The 16,753-nt window shown below is 39.7% G+C and overlaps 1 protein-coding gene across 12 annotated transcripts in view; it reads left to right on the forward strand.

Moving 5' to 3' along the window:
• MYH11 (myosin heavy chain 11) overlaps positions 1-14,963 on the forward strand; it is a 67,582-nt gene extending 52,619 nt beyond the window's left edge. For all 12 annotated transcript variants that reach the window (XM_080617274.1, XM_080617270.1, XM_080617276.1 and 9 more), the window contains 17 exons: positions 262-433; positions 1,014-1,226; positions 1,366-1,510; positions 1,599-1,805; positions 2,869-2,973; positions 3,089-3,241; positions 3,664-3,912; positions 4,171-4,383; positions 5,060-5,272; positions 5,932-6,093; positions 6,821-6,949; positions 7,517-7,605; positions 8,416-8,539; positions 8,700-8,908; positions 9,464-9,572; positions 9,964-10,136; positions 14,085-14,963. In XM_080617274.1, coding sequence (XP_080473400.1) covers positions 262-433; positions 1,014-1,226; positions 1,366-1,510; positions 1,599-1,805; positions 2,869-2,973; positions 3,089-3,241; positions 3,664-3,912; positions 4,171-4,383; positions 5,060-5,272; positions 5,932-6,093; positions 6,821-6,949; positions 7,517-7,605; positions 8,416-8,539; positions 8,700-8,908; positions 9,464-9,572; positions 9,964-10,136; positions 14,085-14,223 — 2,804 coding nt within the window. In that variant the 3' untranslated portion in view covers positions 14,224-14,963. The remainder of the gene's footprint in view (positions 1-261; positions 434-1,013; positions 1,227-1,365; positions 1,511-1,598; positions 1,806-2,868; positions 2,974-3,088; positions 3,242-3,663; positions 3,913-4,170; positions 4,384-5,059; positions 5,273-5,931; positions 6,094-6,820; positions 6,950-7,516; positions 7,606-8,415; positions 8,540-8,699; positions 8,909-9,463; positions 9,573-9,963; positions 10,137-14,084) is intronic.
• The last annotated feature ends 1,790 nt before the right edge of the window (positions 14,964-16,753 follow it).

A 16,753-nucleotide genomic window follows, 5' to 3' on the forward strand; every position in this document is an offset into this window, starting at 1 on the left:
CCTTTTTTTTAACATACAAAAGAGTAAATGGAGAAAAAAAAAGCAATGCTGCTTCTAGATAAAAATAAATAAATGATTCTTTGGGGTGGCCAGAAATAGGTGATGACAGAAAAGTGTTGAGTGTTGCTTCAGAAATGCAGTGACTTGTAGTTAAATGTATGGCCTCACTGGAGGCCAGAATATTTTTTGCCTAAGGTCAAGATAGGATTAAGAACTCCTTGTACTAATGCAGTCCCATTACCTTTTTCCTTACTTTTTCAGTGCGACTGAAGAAAGAAGAGAAGAGCAGACAAGAACTGGAGAAAGCTAAGAGGAAGTTGGAAGGGGAATCAGCTGATCTACATGAGCAAATCGCAGAGCTGCAGGCACAAATTGCTGAGCTGAAGGCACAACTAGCCAAGAAGGAGGAAGAGCTGCAGGCTGCTTTAGCCAGGTATTCACTTCTGAATCTGTATACAGCTTGAAAAACCCAGGCTGGAACATATGTCTTTCCCCTTCCCAGACACTGAGATGCTGCACCCATGAATCTCACCTCTCAGTTACATCCTTCCTTTGTGCTTTCCTTATTTTCCAAATTTCCTCTTGCAAATTATACTATTGTTTGCCCACAGACACACAGGGTTACCTCCAGATATGAATGAAAACCCCTCTTCCCAATAGCATTCGCAGTGCTGTCAAGTAAAGAATTAGATGTAACAATGCACTTCATAAAAGGGAAAAAGGCAGAAATCACTTAACAGTCAGACCTTAATCCATTCCCAAGTCTCAGTGGATTTTCTGTACAAATTTAAGAGGGACAACACACAATCAAAAATTTTGCTGAATCAGCTGATCAGCATCTCCAGGCATTGTATCATGATAAAGTACAACTGCCAGATCTTTTCTGCATCGGTCTCCCCTCTCTTTGGTACTTTCTTGCACAGAACCTATAAACCTTTACTCTCTGTATACCGATTTCTCAAAGTGAAATGACTCTTTACATACATATGTAAAATTAAATACTCCCTTTTCAGGCTTGAAGATGAAACTAGTCAGAAGAACAATGCCCTCAAGAAGATCCGTGAATTGGAATCTCACATCTCTGATCTCCAGGAAGACCTAGAGTCTGAGAGAGCTGCAAGAAACAAAGCAGAAAGACAGAAGAGAGACCTAGGCGAAGAGCTGGAGGCTCTTAAGACAGAGCTTGAGGATACTTTGGATACCACAGCAACCCAGCAAGAGCTCAGGTATGGGGATGTAGCACATGGGCCGAAAATAAATGTCACCAAGCTCAGTATTGTTTAGTAACTGTGCAGTAGTGCCATTTTCCCAGTGACCGGAACACTCTTACCTGCTGCTACTCCATTTATGCGTGTTACCTTCCAGAGCAAAGCGTGAACAGGAGGTCACAGTTCTGAAGAGAGCTCTAGAAGAGGAGACTCGAACTCATGAAGCTCAGGTTCAGGAGATGAGACAAAAGCACACTCAGGCTGTGGAAGAGCTAACAGAGCAGCTGGAACAAGTTAAACGGGTAAATAGAAATCCATCTTATTGAGAACTATCCACTAGATAACATGGCTTCCTTTTATAGGCCGTCTTTCTTCACTTCATGCTTGTAGGCTAAAGCAAACTTGGATAAGACCAAACAGACACTGGAGAAAGACAACGCTGATCTAGCTAATGAAGTCAGGAGCCTGAATCAGGCCAAACAAGATGTGGAGCACAAAAAGAAGAAGCTGGAAGTACAGCTGCAGGAGTTACAGTCCAAATACACTGATGGAGAGCGTGTTCGGACAGAACTCAATGAAAAAGTTCATAAATTACAGGTAGGAAGGAGTTTGACCTTCTGCTGTGACACACTGGGCTTCAGAAGAATGGTTTATGTTGTTCTGCGAGGGTATATCTAGAGGAATCCTATCCCTGTCATCTTGAGCTGAAATAATAATTTTTTTGTCATCTGTAGAGTTCCTACCTTGAACTCCTACCTTAAATTATCCCATAATTAAACAACTACAGCCACTCTATCTCGTGGAAATGAAAGCTTTTAGTCTCACTATGCCTCTGTACACATTGCAGTCTGTAATACCACCAGTAGTTCAGTGGCTGTGCTGCATGTTTTACAGAGTTCGTGTTTATTCATTTTTGGGTAGAGAGGAACATTGATAGGAATGTGGCTTCTGGAAATAGATCAGACAGCTATTAAACACAGAAGATGTGTTTAATAAAAAATAACCATGAAAGGAGAATGCTCACTTACCTATAATTTAGTGTCTAATAAGAAATAACTAAAGATAATTCTAAATGGTTCTTTGGTAGGTCTTCAATGTCCAGCAATACTAATCAAGCTTATTGTTACAACTTTGTCCATAGCAGCAGTAAGCTTTATTATTTTAAGTTAGTAGATAAATATTAAAATATAATCAAAATGCATCAACTTCTGTAAAACTTGTGAAGAGCAAGAAAAATCCACAAAAATTCCCATTCCTCTTTGCAATTCATTGAGAGGAACATACTAATATTGCCTTATGAATATGACTAAGTTTTGATATATAGTAACAGAATACTAAGATAAACTAGTCAAAAACGGCATTAGATCTTGGGAGTCTTAATACACAGGTTACAAAGATGACATGTGCAGATACTAGAGAGTTTGCATGTAGGATTTAGTTCCACAGAACTTAAATCCCATATATTTTCCAGAAAAATTATGGCAAAATTGTGAGTTCCAGTTAAGCTAGAAACACTGTTGATGCTAGAAGGGACCCAGAGGCATAACATCCGATTTAGATCCTGTTCAAAGTTAAGATTTCAATCTAGAGCAAACTAAACTATGGAGGAAGATTTAAGTTGTTCAAAATAACTGAGTTTATTCACTGTGATATCTCACAGGTTGAGGTTGAAAATGTTACTAGTTTGCTCAACGAAGCGGAAAGCAAGACAATCAAATTGACCAAAGATGTTGCAACCTTAGGATCTCAGCTACAAGACGCACAGGTAAACTTGCATCCATTACTGTAGGTGAGTAACAGCTCACCTACAGTACTTATAAAATGCACTATAAAAAGACCTAAACTAATGACTGTACTGCTGATGCATGTGGTGACTGCAGGAGCTGCTTCAGGAAGAAACACGGCAGAAGCTAAATGTGTCTACCAAGCTTCGTCAGTTGGAGGATGAGAGGAACAGCTTGCAAGAGCAGTTGGATGAAGAAGTAGAAGCAAAACAAAATCTGGAGAGACATATTTCAACACTGACAATACAGGTATCAGTGCCACAGCTAATCACTAACTCCATCACTCAGAGTTCTGTCAGTAATTCCAGAGGTTTCAGATCTGTAAAACTATCCTGGCACAGCACGTGGACTGTCAGAGAACTAGTGCTGTTAGCCCAGATAGCATCAGAGAAGCTCCATAATGGAGTAAGCTGTCTCCCTCTTCGTTGAAGTATGATCTTAAGGCAGATACAAATGCAAAGTAGCTCCCAAGTTAGTTTTGTACGCTAGGCCTGTATATACCAGCTCCATAGTCTGCCTCATTTCATGAAGGCTGGGTGATGGGTAAGTGGTCACTAGCTTCACATGGGTCAAATCAGGCAAGATTTCTGGGTTTTGGTTATCTCCTGGCCATCTTTGTCAAGCTTTGTTGTCACTGCTACAAAGATTTGTCCTCTGAATTCAAATTTCAGCTCTCTGACTCTAAGAAGAAGCTACAGGAATATGCCAGCACAGTAGAAACCATGGAAGAAGGCAAAAAGAAACTTCAGAAGGAAATTGAAAGTCTCACTCAACAGTTTGAGGAAAAGGCTGCTTCTTACGACAAACTGGAAAAAACTAAGAACAGACTCCAGCAGGAGCTGGATGACCTGGTGGTGGACTTAGACAACCAGCGTCAGCTGGTCTCCAACCTGGAGAAGAAACAGAAGAAGTTTGATCAGGTATGGATTTAAGACTCTCCCTTGCTGTGTTATCACCTTACTTCTGTGGAATACACAGAGACTCCACTGATTTAGTAAAAGATAAAAGCAGGGACAAAAAAATAAATTAAAATGTAATTACACATACAGTGGCTAATTTTGTATATAACTTTATCAAAAAAGCAAAGACTTTTCTCTGTCATTAATAATTGGCAAGAGAGTTGGACTAGAAAAACCCTGTTACTAACGACTCCGTGTATTAACACTACCTTTTTACAGATGCTGGCTGAAGAGAAAAACATCTCTTCAAAATATGCAGATGAAAGGGACAGAGCCGAAGCTGAAGCTAGAGAAAAAGAAACAAAGGCTTTGTCATTGGCCCGAGCACTTGAAGAGGCTTTGGAAGCCAAAGAAGAACTGGAGAGAACGAACAAACTGTTGAAAGCTGAAATGGAAGATCTTGTTAGCTCCAAAGATGATGTTGGCAAGAATGTAAGTTCTGGGCTTACAACAATTTCCACAACAATAGCTTAAAATAGCAGCTACAAACAGATCACTGTTTTCAGTGTGGGAAACTCTCTGTACCACACAAATCCATTCAGCAGGAAATGATATTTCATCCAAAATTCAAAGGTTATTCTATTTGTGTCCAAACTTGAGGAGACTGGCAAAGTAACTGTAAGCCATCTTCATTTTTAACATAACTTCAATATTAGCGATTTCTAAGACTGAAAAAAAAAAAAAAAAGCTTCTAAATAATGTACTAGTTTATTAAGCATCCTTGAAGTCATAAACTCCAGAAATCTGAATTAATTTATTAGTTATATTTGACTTGCCATCAGCCTAACATTTACTTATATAGCTGCAACAGATTTCCACTGATGCACTGCCAATCACTTCTTTTATTACAGTGATATGACAATATTATTTCTAGTACTAAACAAACCCAGTTATGATACTTATCTAGATTAAAAATGACAGTTTGGAATAAAGAGAGTCTCAGGTTACTGTAAGACAGATTTGAAAATGTACAAAATAATGGTAATTAGTTCATTCATTGTCCACAGCTGATCATTTCAAATGTGGCCTATACTGCAGGTACATTGCATTAAACTGGAATTATTTTTATTTCCTATAACAAGTCTACTAAATTCTCATTGCTCGAAAGGTCCATGAATTGGAGAAGTCTAAACGGACCCTTGAACAGCAAGTAGAAGAGATGAAGACACAATTAGAAGAGCTAGAGGATGAGCTACAGGCTGCTGAAGATGCCAAACTCAGGTTGGAGGTTAATATGCAGGCCCTGAAAGCCCAGTTTGAAAGAGATTTACAAGCCAGAGATGAACAGAATGAGGAGAAGAGAAGACAACTCCTTAAACAGGTACAATTTCGTTCCCTATTATTGCCTTTGTAAATATTTAATCAAGCCAGTTAAAGGTGCCCAGGCTCATGCCATTAATTAAATGCACCTCACTATAATAAAAAGAAAACATTATATTGCCTTGCTCTTGGAAAATAGTAAAAAAGTAGGTTATTGTACTGAAAAAGGCACAAAACTGCATAAGGTTTTTATTCCTGATTCAGTAGCAGATACACAATTGCCAACAGACGTAGCAACTTAATACTACAACCAATATAGTATAAATCGTACGAATTGTTATTTCTGATATAGTCAAAAGAACCTTCCTTATCTATATTCTCAATGCAAGTGAAAAAAACACAGCTTCTAATACATCTTCCCAAGGTACATTGAATGGATACAAAAGCATTGGAAATTGAAACATACAGGACACAGCCTATCTGTATAAAAGTGTTGTGACCGCAAGGACAACTGCTGTAGTCATCTTCTTGCAATACACGTATTTCCGTGAATTGCTGACTCCTTTCAAGGATCTTTGATTTTTGGACAAAATGGAAATTTATTTTAACTGCCAGAGAAATCACAATTAATAGAGATATAAGAGGCTGTACACATGCAGACATAAACAGTGTCTAAGAGTGCTCAAGGACTTCCCTAAACTTGTTTTCTTCAATGATCAGCTCCATGAATATGAAACAGAACTGGAAGATGAGCGGAAGCAACGTGCCCTGGCAGCTGCAGCCAAAAAGAAGCTGGAGATTGATGTTAAAGATCTAGAAAGCCAAGCTGATTCTGCTAATAAAGGCCGGGAAGAAGCCATCAAACAACTCCGTAAATTACAGGCATGTAATCCCACAAATACAGTTTTTTCCACTGCTGACTTTTGTTCAGTCACAATATGATAGGTGACATCTGTGAACTTGGCCTATTACAGATGGTTGCTGAAGGGGGAGTTTTAACTGGACTCCCAGATTCAAGTATCTGTACTGAAATGCTTAGTTTGAATTACAATGGAAAACTTCACATGGCAAATTATGAAAATCTTAAATTTCATCATTGCAGATGGCTTCCAAAATTCTCTGGCCAACACCCATCTGCTATTGACTTAACCACATGAAGGAAAACAGATTCACATGTAGAGAAAGGGCTACAGAATGAAAACCTATTACAGAGCTTCCATCCTTGTTCTAACACTTGGCTCAAAAGCATGAAAGACTGTTTAGAAATCATGTTTTCTCCAAATAGCATTTTCCTGTTTATACTGTAAGTCTCCATACCAACTGTTATGTCATACACTGACAGCTAAACAACAAAAAGGGATACATCAAAGATTAAGACTGCAAATGTACTCAAATATTCAGACAAAACATGGACAATAGGCATTACAAAAGCCACAGTGTGCATTTCAGACCTCCCCAACATGTGCTAGCTGATCTCTCCAGAATACATCATTTAAGCAGGCATTATGACTATGTAAATCTGTATGTGTTCTATTCTGTCCAAACTTCCTTCTACTGAAGTTGTAATGAAAACACACAAAAAGAAATCTCTGATATTCTTTTCAATAAGGCTCAGATGAAGGACTACCAACGAGAGCTGGATGATGCACGGGCTGCCAGAGAAGAAATATTTGCTACAGCCAGAGAAAATGAGAAGAAAGCAAAGGGTCTGGAAGCAGAACTCATCCAGCTTCAAGAGGTAAGATGGGAAACTTAGAGCAGTATGAAGCAGACTACACATATGACCTTCAGTACCAAAACAGAACTGCAGTGAAATAATATAATAGCTTTCGAGGATAGAAGGCTATAAGCTGCACTTGTAACAAGTTCCACATGCTCCATACGCTCCACTAAAGTTGTTGGAACTACTTCTGAGCATAGACAGATTAAGCTGAAAAAAAAACAAAAATCACAAAAGGCACAGTTCACCAGTCCTAAAGGGAAATGAACGGTATGATCCAACACAAATTGTTTTCAATAGCTATAAATTCCTGAAGTCTTGTTAGTGCTATTATTCCTGCATGTATTAAATGGCAATCTTGTGACTGAAACCAATAAAACAGAAACCAGCTGACAGGCTGGATAAAGCGTATTTCATTGTATTTCCCCTGGATTTATGATATGACAAGAATTTATTCCCATAACAAGACAACCCACCTTATACCAGTTTTAGGAAGTTTACAGTCCTGTGTATCATGATATAACTGTTTGTCTGAACATTTATTTGCTCATTCGTTTACTATGGTGCCTTTTCTTTTTCTCCTAGGAACTGGCTGCTGCAGAGAGAGCTCGCAAACAAGCAGATCTAGAGAAAGAAGAGATGGCAGAGGAACTTGCAAGTGCTGCGTCTGGAAGGTAGGAATAGACTGGATTACTCACAAGGCTGTAAACATGCTACTGAACAGTCCATGGCTGCCAAAAGAATCATAGATTCATGGAATGGTTTGACTTGGAAGGAACCTTCAAAGGTCATCTAGTCCAACCCCCCTGCAATGAGCAGGGACATCTTAAACTGGAGCAGGTTGCTCAGAACCACATCCAGCCTAGCCTTGAATGTTTCCAGGGATGGTGCATCCACCATCTCTCTGGGATGCCTGTTCCAGTATTTTATCACCCTCATTGTCAAAAAATTAATCTATAAAATATATTTGGTTCTCACATACTACTACAAGAGTTCACACAAACATTATTGCACTATGCAGTTTAGTTAAATGAGTTCCATAAGAACAGATAACCTCTATCATATCTCAGTTGTTAAAAAGTAACAACGAAGATTGATCCTATTACTGTTATCAAACACAGTACAATGTCACAGTCGCAGTTTATTCTAAGTCCCATTTTAAAAACCTGCATTTAAGTAATACCAGTCATGAAAAACTTGAATTCCCTTCCATTATATTCCTACCGACAATATCCCAAGTTTGAAACAGTCTAAAGCTAAAAAAACTGGTGAGAATGCATCCACTTATGAAAAGCGGAACTCTTAAGGTTATGTTCCTTCTCCCAACAGCCATATGGTCTTGGCAACACAACATGCACACATACGACTAGTTTCACTGAAATGTCTTGTTCTCTTTTCTTGATTAATTTTTGGTAGTTCATATTAGTTTCAGACAAATTCTACTGGTAGAGCCATAACTACACACGTTAAATCTAAACTTTTAGGACAAGCCTTCAGGATGAGAAACGGCGCCTGGAGGCAAGAATTGCCCAACTGGAGGAAGAGCTAGAAGAGGAACAAAGCAATATAGAAGCAATGGGTGATCGCATGAGGAAAGCAGTACAGCAGGTAGAGCTCATTTCAGTACATATCACTTTCTATTCATATTCCAGCAAAAAACATTTGTGATTCTGAGTATATATTTTGAGAATTGCCACCCCAATTTGCCACGTGTCATTTCTCTGAAAGCACACAACACTTCTGACAGCATCTATTCTCATCCTTGCAGGCAGAGCAGCTGAACAATGAGCTAGCAACAGAGCGTGCAGCTGCACAGAAGAATGAAAATGCTCGGCAGCAACTGGAGAGGCAGAACAAAGAGCTAAAGAGTAAGCTGCAGGAGATGGAGGGAGCTGTGAAGTCCAAATTCAAAGCTACAATTGCTGCTCTGGAGGCCAAAATTGCTTCTCTTGAAGAACAATTGGAACAGGAAGCCAGGTACTGGTCTCCCAGAGGGCACAGCTGTCCCTTTATTGTTCCAGTTAACGAGAGAAACTAAACAAAGGTGTACAGGACTTGTATCATCAGGGTCTCAGTGCCATTAAGGCTTGGTTAAGTCTCTCCTTCATATAACATTTCTTAGACATATGGCCAGTACATGGAGTTGTTACAGGTTCTGATTAAGAACCATTTTACTGCTGAAAAGTTCTACTGTTATCAAAGGCATGGATCTGCTTCCCTACATTTTACGGTAACTATGACCCTGCCAAGTTAATTGCCATAACACATTGTGCCATTTGTAGGATTATTTCCTGAGGAAATCACCTTGTGTTTTGGAGCATATCTCCTGGAGCACCTCTAGCATATAGCAAACACACATACTTGCTTGGATCAGAAGAACATGACCTATAACTCTTCCTTAGAATTCATCTGTTAAATTCAGTAAGGCCTTTAACATATAGGTGCTTGCTGCCAGCTTCAAAAGCAACATGCCTGAGGCAGATGAAGACTACAGACCTTCCACATCACCAAATGTTGCACTGTCATTTGCAGAGAGAAGCAGGCTGCAGCCAAGACATTACGCCAGAAGGACAAGAAACTGAAGGATGCATTGCTACAGGTGGAGGACGAGAGAAAGCAAGCAGAGCAATACAAAGATCAGGTATCAAACTGTGTCATGAAGGTCTCAGTCTGGGGCACAGGGATTTTCAGGTTTTACCCTAAAGGAAAATTCCATGTTTTGCATTGAAATTATCCCTCTAGAAAGCAGACTGTCTGCTTGGATTCTATCCTGGGGGAGCTATAGAGCCCTTTGCTAGAAGACGGGACAATATAGCTCTCCTCCCATACTGAAGCATGTGCCAAAGCACTAGTCCTTGTCAATCGGCCAACTGCAACAGTCTGACTACACAGTTTTTTAGATCATAAGCTTCTACCTTTGATTCAGGCCATGTTTCAGTAAAATCCTCAAGAGAAATATAAAATTAAAATGAGGAATGTAAAGCTATTAGATCTGTATTGAATTAAAGCATTACTCTAAAATTTCCCTTTAGGCTGAGAAGGGCAACACACGACTCAAGCAACTGAAAAGGCAGCTGGAGGAGGCTGAGGAAGAGTCTCAGCGTATCAACGCAAACCGCAGGAAGCTGCAGAGAGAGCTGGATGAAGCTACTGAGAGTAATGACGCCTTGGGACGTGAGGTTGCAGCACTGAAGAGCAAGCTCAGGTACAGTGCCCTTGTTTGGGATAGCCATTCCCAGCCACTGACAGCTTTGAAATTCAGAACTAGAGAAGCAGAAAAACAATCTGTTCAAGAACAGTCACTGCTAATGCTGCAAAGTTACTCCTTTTGTTAGCTTGGCAGATACAACAGGCCGAAGTCAGAAGGTGAATTGCAGCAGTCTCAGCATTTCAGCTGTGGTGACCAGCTGTGATAAAATGGCAGGAGCCTTACTCTTTTTCTAATCAAAAGTCCTGTTGCCTTAAACAGGAACAGAATAAGGCTTGGTTGCTTTTGAAAACACTCCTTATGTGCTGCATCTATTTGTGCAGAAGCTTTCACAGAAGGGTAGAAATGCTTGTGCTTTTCACACATGTACAACTCTCACACAATGACAGTAAATAGCCTTAGACAATATCACAGGTGGCAAAAAGCAGAGAACATTACACAATTCTTATCCAAAAGCCTCTTTGGACTTCACCACAAAGGGATTCAGTGTCATCAGACCGAGGAAAAGATCAGTATGTCCCTTTGCATTTTGTTGTTAAAACTGATTGGGAAAAGGACAGAGCTGTGATCAGCCAGCTATATACTGGAGTTCTGCGCTCACCGGGTTTGAAAACACCAACCCAGTGAAAAAGAGAGACTGACTTGAATTAGAATAGAATTGCTCTATCTGCATCATCACAACAGAAAACTTTGCTTTCTACCTAAAACCAACAGTATTTCAGATGAAAATAAGGCACCTGCCTATTTGTGTTCTTGAAGAAGTTTACCAGTAACATGCATGAACCTTCAGATTTGGGTTTACTTCAAAGTGAAGAGTTAAGGGCTGTGGTAGCCTTTTCCACTAGCACCATCTTAGGTGGTGCATGCTCCTGGCTGCTTTACAAAGGAGCAGCTGTGTCCAGTCCATTTTACATAGAATATCATAAGGCTCATTTTTGTTTTATCTAAATGTAATGTGATTGGCTGTAATGTACTTTGTTTAATTATTTAAAATTAATCTACCTACCTCTGATCATGACCTTGTGCTTAGTATAACTGCCCAGGACTCTTTATCTCTGTTTCAGAGGGACACAGGAACCTTCGCATGACTAAGCAGGTACCATGCCTTCAACTTTGCAGCTAGCTTGTGTTGCACAAATTTCCATTATCTTTGGCCCAAGTAAAAATTATGTGAGGTTCCTGCAAACTGTGAAGGCTTGGATATCTTGGCATTAATCTGTTTTTTCAAAAGAGACAAATATTACAATAATCTAGCTACCATCAGCTAAGTGATACGTTCTTCTTACTAGTAGGTTATGTATTGATATACACTTACCAATGTTGCATTCTCACAAGCTTTACCAACAGAGTACCTAATGAAGTGTTTTTCTGCATGAAGTTTTCTTTTTTGCACCACATCTTTGTGCACAGCCACAAAGATTAAAGCTTTTCAAATCAAATACACCATAGATTAGCAAAATTGATTAAAAGGACTAATGAATATGAAGTTTCACAGCATGTCATTAGAACTTCACGGTATTTCTTACACATTGTAATGCGGACTAAGGTAAGATTCCATCTAACTCACCTGAAATTTGGGAAGATCTTGCTTGCATGTGATTTATCACATTTACATCACACAATCACAGACAAAAGACAAAGTCTTGCCTTTCATGACACAGCACTGTAATACTGTGGCTGTATTGCTTACAAACAGCTATTACTTAGGCTTTTATAGCTATTTTGCAGGCATTACGTTGCTTGTCTACTGTTATTAAAACAAAGCACAGACACAGAAATTAATACTGACACTGTAACCTAGCACAGCATTGTGTTATACATCAACATGTTCTCTGGAGATTGAAATAATACTTGCTGTTTGCAAAAACTAAAGAGCTACTGCCTTGTAATATTTGTATATCTTCTATTTTACATATGCTGGATTTTGCTGTGAATACACAAATATTTAAAGATGATGTCTTGTCCTTGCATGTGCCTTTTAGGCAGCCTAATATTTCCAGTCAGACTGGTATTCAAGCACTACTCCAGTAGCACTTGTTCAAAGGTAGATCAAACACAGAGATGCTAAGCAAACACTAATGCTTAAGGCTTGCCTCAACTATACCCATTATTCTAAAGGTACTAATGACAGTGACCACATGAATATATCAAATCTATAAACCTATTTAAGAACAGATATAAACCAAAATATTTATTCACAGGGCCAATACCAGTTTAAAGAAGTATTAAGTTTATGCATACTGCAACAGCATATGTTAATAAGTGGTTAGTGTGTGAAAGGGAGTCCAATTCTTTGTAGCCAAAACTGTACTGTACAATTTGGTTAGATTCTTGCTGTTACTCTCCACCATTCCCATGTTCTCTTATAGCATTTCAGTGACTTACTGCAACATAAACCTTACAAATGACTCATGAGTAATTGAATCCAGATAAAATGCTCTTCCTTTAACAACAAAAATCAATAGATTTACTGACCAACTAGAACTTTCTTGGTAAACAGTAATAATAAATATTTGCTATCATAAAATAGCAGACACTGCTTAATAGTGTCTACTAATAGTGTCTAGACTCTGTCAAGCACATGCCAGGGTAGAAATGACGTACCCTTGTGTTCAACATATGCTGTCAGCACCGGAACAACTGTGGTTACCTAACCACAGATCTTAAAAGAAGCTTTACTCTCCAGGTAATTGCTTGCTCACACTTAAGCTGAAGGGTAGAATTGTGGAAAACAGACTACATCTCATTTTTCCACCTCAGAAACAAAGATTTGTGCCTTTAAAATCAGTTAGTCCAGCCAATGTTCCTACCCACTTCTCTTGTATGGAAGATTGAACTTTGGACTTAAGTAGCTGCTTCAGAAAGGAAACACAGGCTTAGTCTTTTGCAAGGACAAGACAAGCCTTTAAATATTTATGCGTAACTGCTGTGCCTAGAAGTACAGATTCACTTCTATCTAACACCAAATTAGTAATTTTGGCACAACATTCAGTAATTGTGAAATTATTTTATTGCTTATGTCTGTGGTCTCAAGCCTTTACAAAGGTTTGCTTAATGAGGGGCAAGTGAGAGGCCATGTTACAAAACCTGAGTGTTTTGTAGCACAGTAGCAATGGAGGCCAAGAAGAGACAATCCCATCTTCTGTCTCACTTGCTCACACCTCCCCAAAAAATTAACTTTGAGGACCAAATTGTCCCTGCCTTGGGATGTGGCTGTGAAATGTATGGAGACGGGAGGGAGATGGGAGAGGAAAACGGGTGGGGGAAAAGCATTTTTTGTAAAGCTCTTCTGCAAGATACTTGCTCTGTTAAGTGTCAGCACCCAAGTTACAACTCAGTTCCAAAGCAGCACTGGTTTCCTGTCTCCACTGGGAGAGACCGGAGTTACCCACAACATAGATACCACATGTGACAAAGCACCTGAGGTGCTCTGAGCAATGTAGCCTTTGAAGATAGGGCCTATGGGCTCAAAAATGCCTCCTGACATTAGCAGCACTGCTCCACTCCCAGATCTTGTGCACTTTCAGTAACTGCAGGGCTTGGCCACGCTGCATGTCAGAAATTCAGAACAAACTCTCTCTCCTTGCTCTTCCACTGCTACTGTAGGAACAAGCAGCCCCCTTTCCCATTCCTTCCAGTTGCAGTCCCCATAGGGCAAAGTGAAATGAAGGGAAGAGTGCGCAGGAGTTGGGGCAGATGACACTATTTAGAGAAGAACTTCAAGCATAAGAACAGGAATCCCATCCCAGTTCCAAACAACTGGGGATCTCAACCTGTCCACAAATTACTCTTACATGCTACAGAACAGGAAGTTGAATCAGAGGCCCACAGCTCTTGGCTGCTCCACATTTAAAAACATCAGCCCCACAAGTACCGTTACTCTTTGCTTATTTGTGAGGACTGCAAATGACTTAACACTTGATTTTTCTTTTCCTTTTACTGCAGGAGGGGAAATGAGCCAGCATCTTTTGCCCCACCACGTAGATCTGGAGGCAGGAGAGTAATCGAGAATGCAACAGATGGAGCTGATGATGAAATGGATGCAAGAGATGGAGATTTCAATGGAACAAAATCCAGTGAATAAACACGCTTTAAAATTGCACTGCAGCAAGGGGAGGGAGGACAATATTTAGCACTGTGTAAGTCTACTCTTAGTGTCAAGATCACATACACCCACTCCTCTGACAACGATAAAAAGCACAACTGCCTTGTCTCCAAAGTATAGATTGATGTTAAAAGTACTCCAAAACTTATTTTACCATTAAGTGTATTTGAGGTTGGATTTTCTTAACAGAGTAATTAACTTTGAGAATCTTCCAGAAAGTAAGTCCCAGTGAACTACAGTTTACACAAGATTTGTGAGACTGTCGCAAGGAAAAGAAAAAGAAGGGCATCAGTCATTTAATCTTTTCTTAAACTTTCATTTTGTCTCGAGTATTCAATTAATATAGGGTTTTCTTCCTGGTTACTACACCCCTGATGCACCATTCACAAGGTGGAAGTGCCTTTTTAATCACTTACAGAAAAATAAAATATCATTTGTTCAAACTAAGTCAACTGTTACAGTTTTATATGCACCATGGATGTGCTTACACACTAATAAAAGGCTATAAAAACTACTAATATTCTTGTGTACAGGTGTCACTTGGGTTCAATGCAGCATGCCCAAAGAGAATGGGGGATGCGGAAGAACTTCCATACAACTCAAATGCTTTTTAGAAGAGGTCATTCGTAATATTAGAACAGAAAACTGTTTTTCTCTTAAACTACTGCTTTTGAAAAAATAGAAATAAAATTAAAAAAAAAAAAAAAAAAAAAAAGAAAGGGGGGGGGAACCCCAAAGAAACAGAAACCAAACACACATATACTGAGCTGAATGTAAATTGACATGAAGCATCTGGGACAGGTTTGATTACCTCATGGACACATGGTGTTTACTGAGGTACCCTAGGATGTTGCAACGAGCTGACAGATGTAACGCATCTGAGGACATGGAGGAGACTTGCAACATTCTGGTGCAGCAACTGGGAAGCAGGCAGGACACTAAGTGTGCATCTTTAGGCAACAGAACCCATCCTTGAAATCTACACATAGTGTTATTTCCAAACAAAACCTCTACAGCAGGCAGAAAATAGAAACAGCAGCCCACACTGAATGCAGTGATCCAAGTCAAGTTATTCTGCGTTAAGGATCAGCATGCAGTTCCATTTCATTTTTGGAGCACTCCAACAGGACCGCAGCCCCCTCTTGGAACTCCGAGGACCTACCACAAATAAGGCAGCTCTAGTACTTTCAGATAGCAGTGAACTCTGTGATCACACTGGGGCAGTAGAGAGCCACGCACAGCAAACTCTAGCAAAGCCTGGGCTAGAATTGCTCTAAATCGAGTACAGAGAGGGTACTCGGTGTCTTGAATTGTGCAGCAAATAAACCTTAAGCACTGTGACTACAGGGAGAGCAAGCCATGCAAAAAAAATCCACCTTGACAACTAATGCAATCGTCTTCTAAACTAAGCATCGTTCCAGAAGGCACAGAGATCATGAACTGGAGATTCAGACTAGGCACCATTTATCCAGCAGAATAAGAACCTAAAGAATTCTCTCTGCTCATGAAAAAGGAAGAGTTTAATCGACTAGATGACAAGCTGCAGAGGAAAGGGGATAGGAGCTAGCAGATAACACCTTTCCATTGCTTGATCAGCCATGCAGCCCAGATCTGTAAATATGCTCAAGAGGTGGCTTTTAAACACACAGCTTATGATCCTGCATGTGCAGGAACAAGGAAAACAAGGAAGACAGAGTTCATGTATTTATTTAAGCACCAATGCTAGGAGCAGAACCAACAAACTGATCCTTATTCTGCAAAGCTTGTGACAAAGGTAGTTGGTTTCTTTAAGTAACACCTCAGAAAGCACCCTTCTGCAAGTGGCCAAAAGTTCCTCCCTCTTCCTCAAAAAGTCCTCTCTGTAACATCAGAGAAGTGATTTTCCTGGACTAAATTATTTTGACAATTCTCAATAGTGTATCCACCTCTAGGCTATCTGATTATAGCTGTAGTCACATTAATAATATACCTGTAAAATACGTAATGCTATACTGTGTAATACACAGCCACACTTTTCCAACATTCTACCTTATCTCAAGGTTGTGTCTCAGTCTGAGCACAAGCCAGCTTGCTTGCTGAGCAGGCAAATTCTGGCAAGATAAGGGAAATGAAACTTGTCTTGACTCATCCATCCAGGCTACACAGTTCACTGAGCTGTAGTCTATATGTCAGCACAACTGTCCTTGTGTAAGAAAAGTGTCAACTCCCTGTGTGAGAGGACAGGACAAAAATCACACTAAAGCAGCCAGGGTTCAAGATTTTAAGAGAGCACAGTGCCAATACTAAGCACTGTAAATCCCAGAAGCATCTTCAGCTATTTCAATATTTGCATTCTTTAGTGTAGAAAACTACAAGAAGAGAGATGTAGAAGAATCTTTGCATATGGGTCAGCAAAACAATGTCTCCTTCAGCTTCACTGATCAGAAACAGATGAGAAACTGGTAGCAAAAACCTGGACATAAACCACAGCGACAACTTGCAAAAAAACCTTCAACACTCATCAGCAGCT

The sequence above is a fragment of the Psittacula echo genome (genome assembly GCF_963264785.1).
Source record: "Psittacula echo genome assembly, chromosome: 5".
NCBI classification, from domain to species: Eukaryota; Metazoa; Chordata; class Aves; order Psittaciformes; family Psittacidae; genus Psittacula; species Psittacula echo.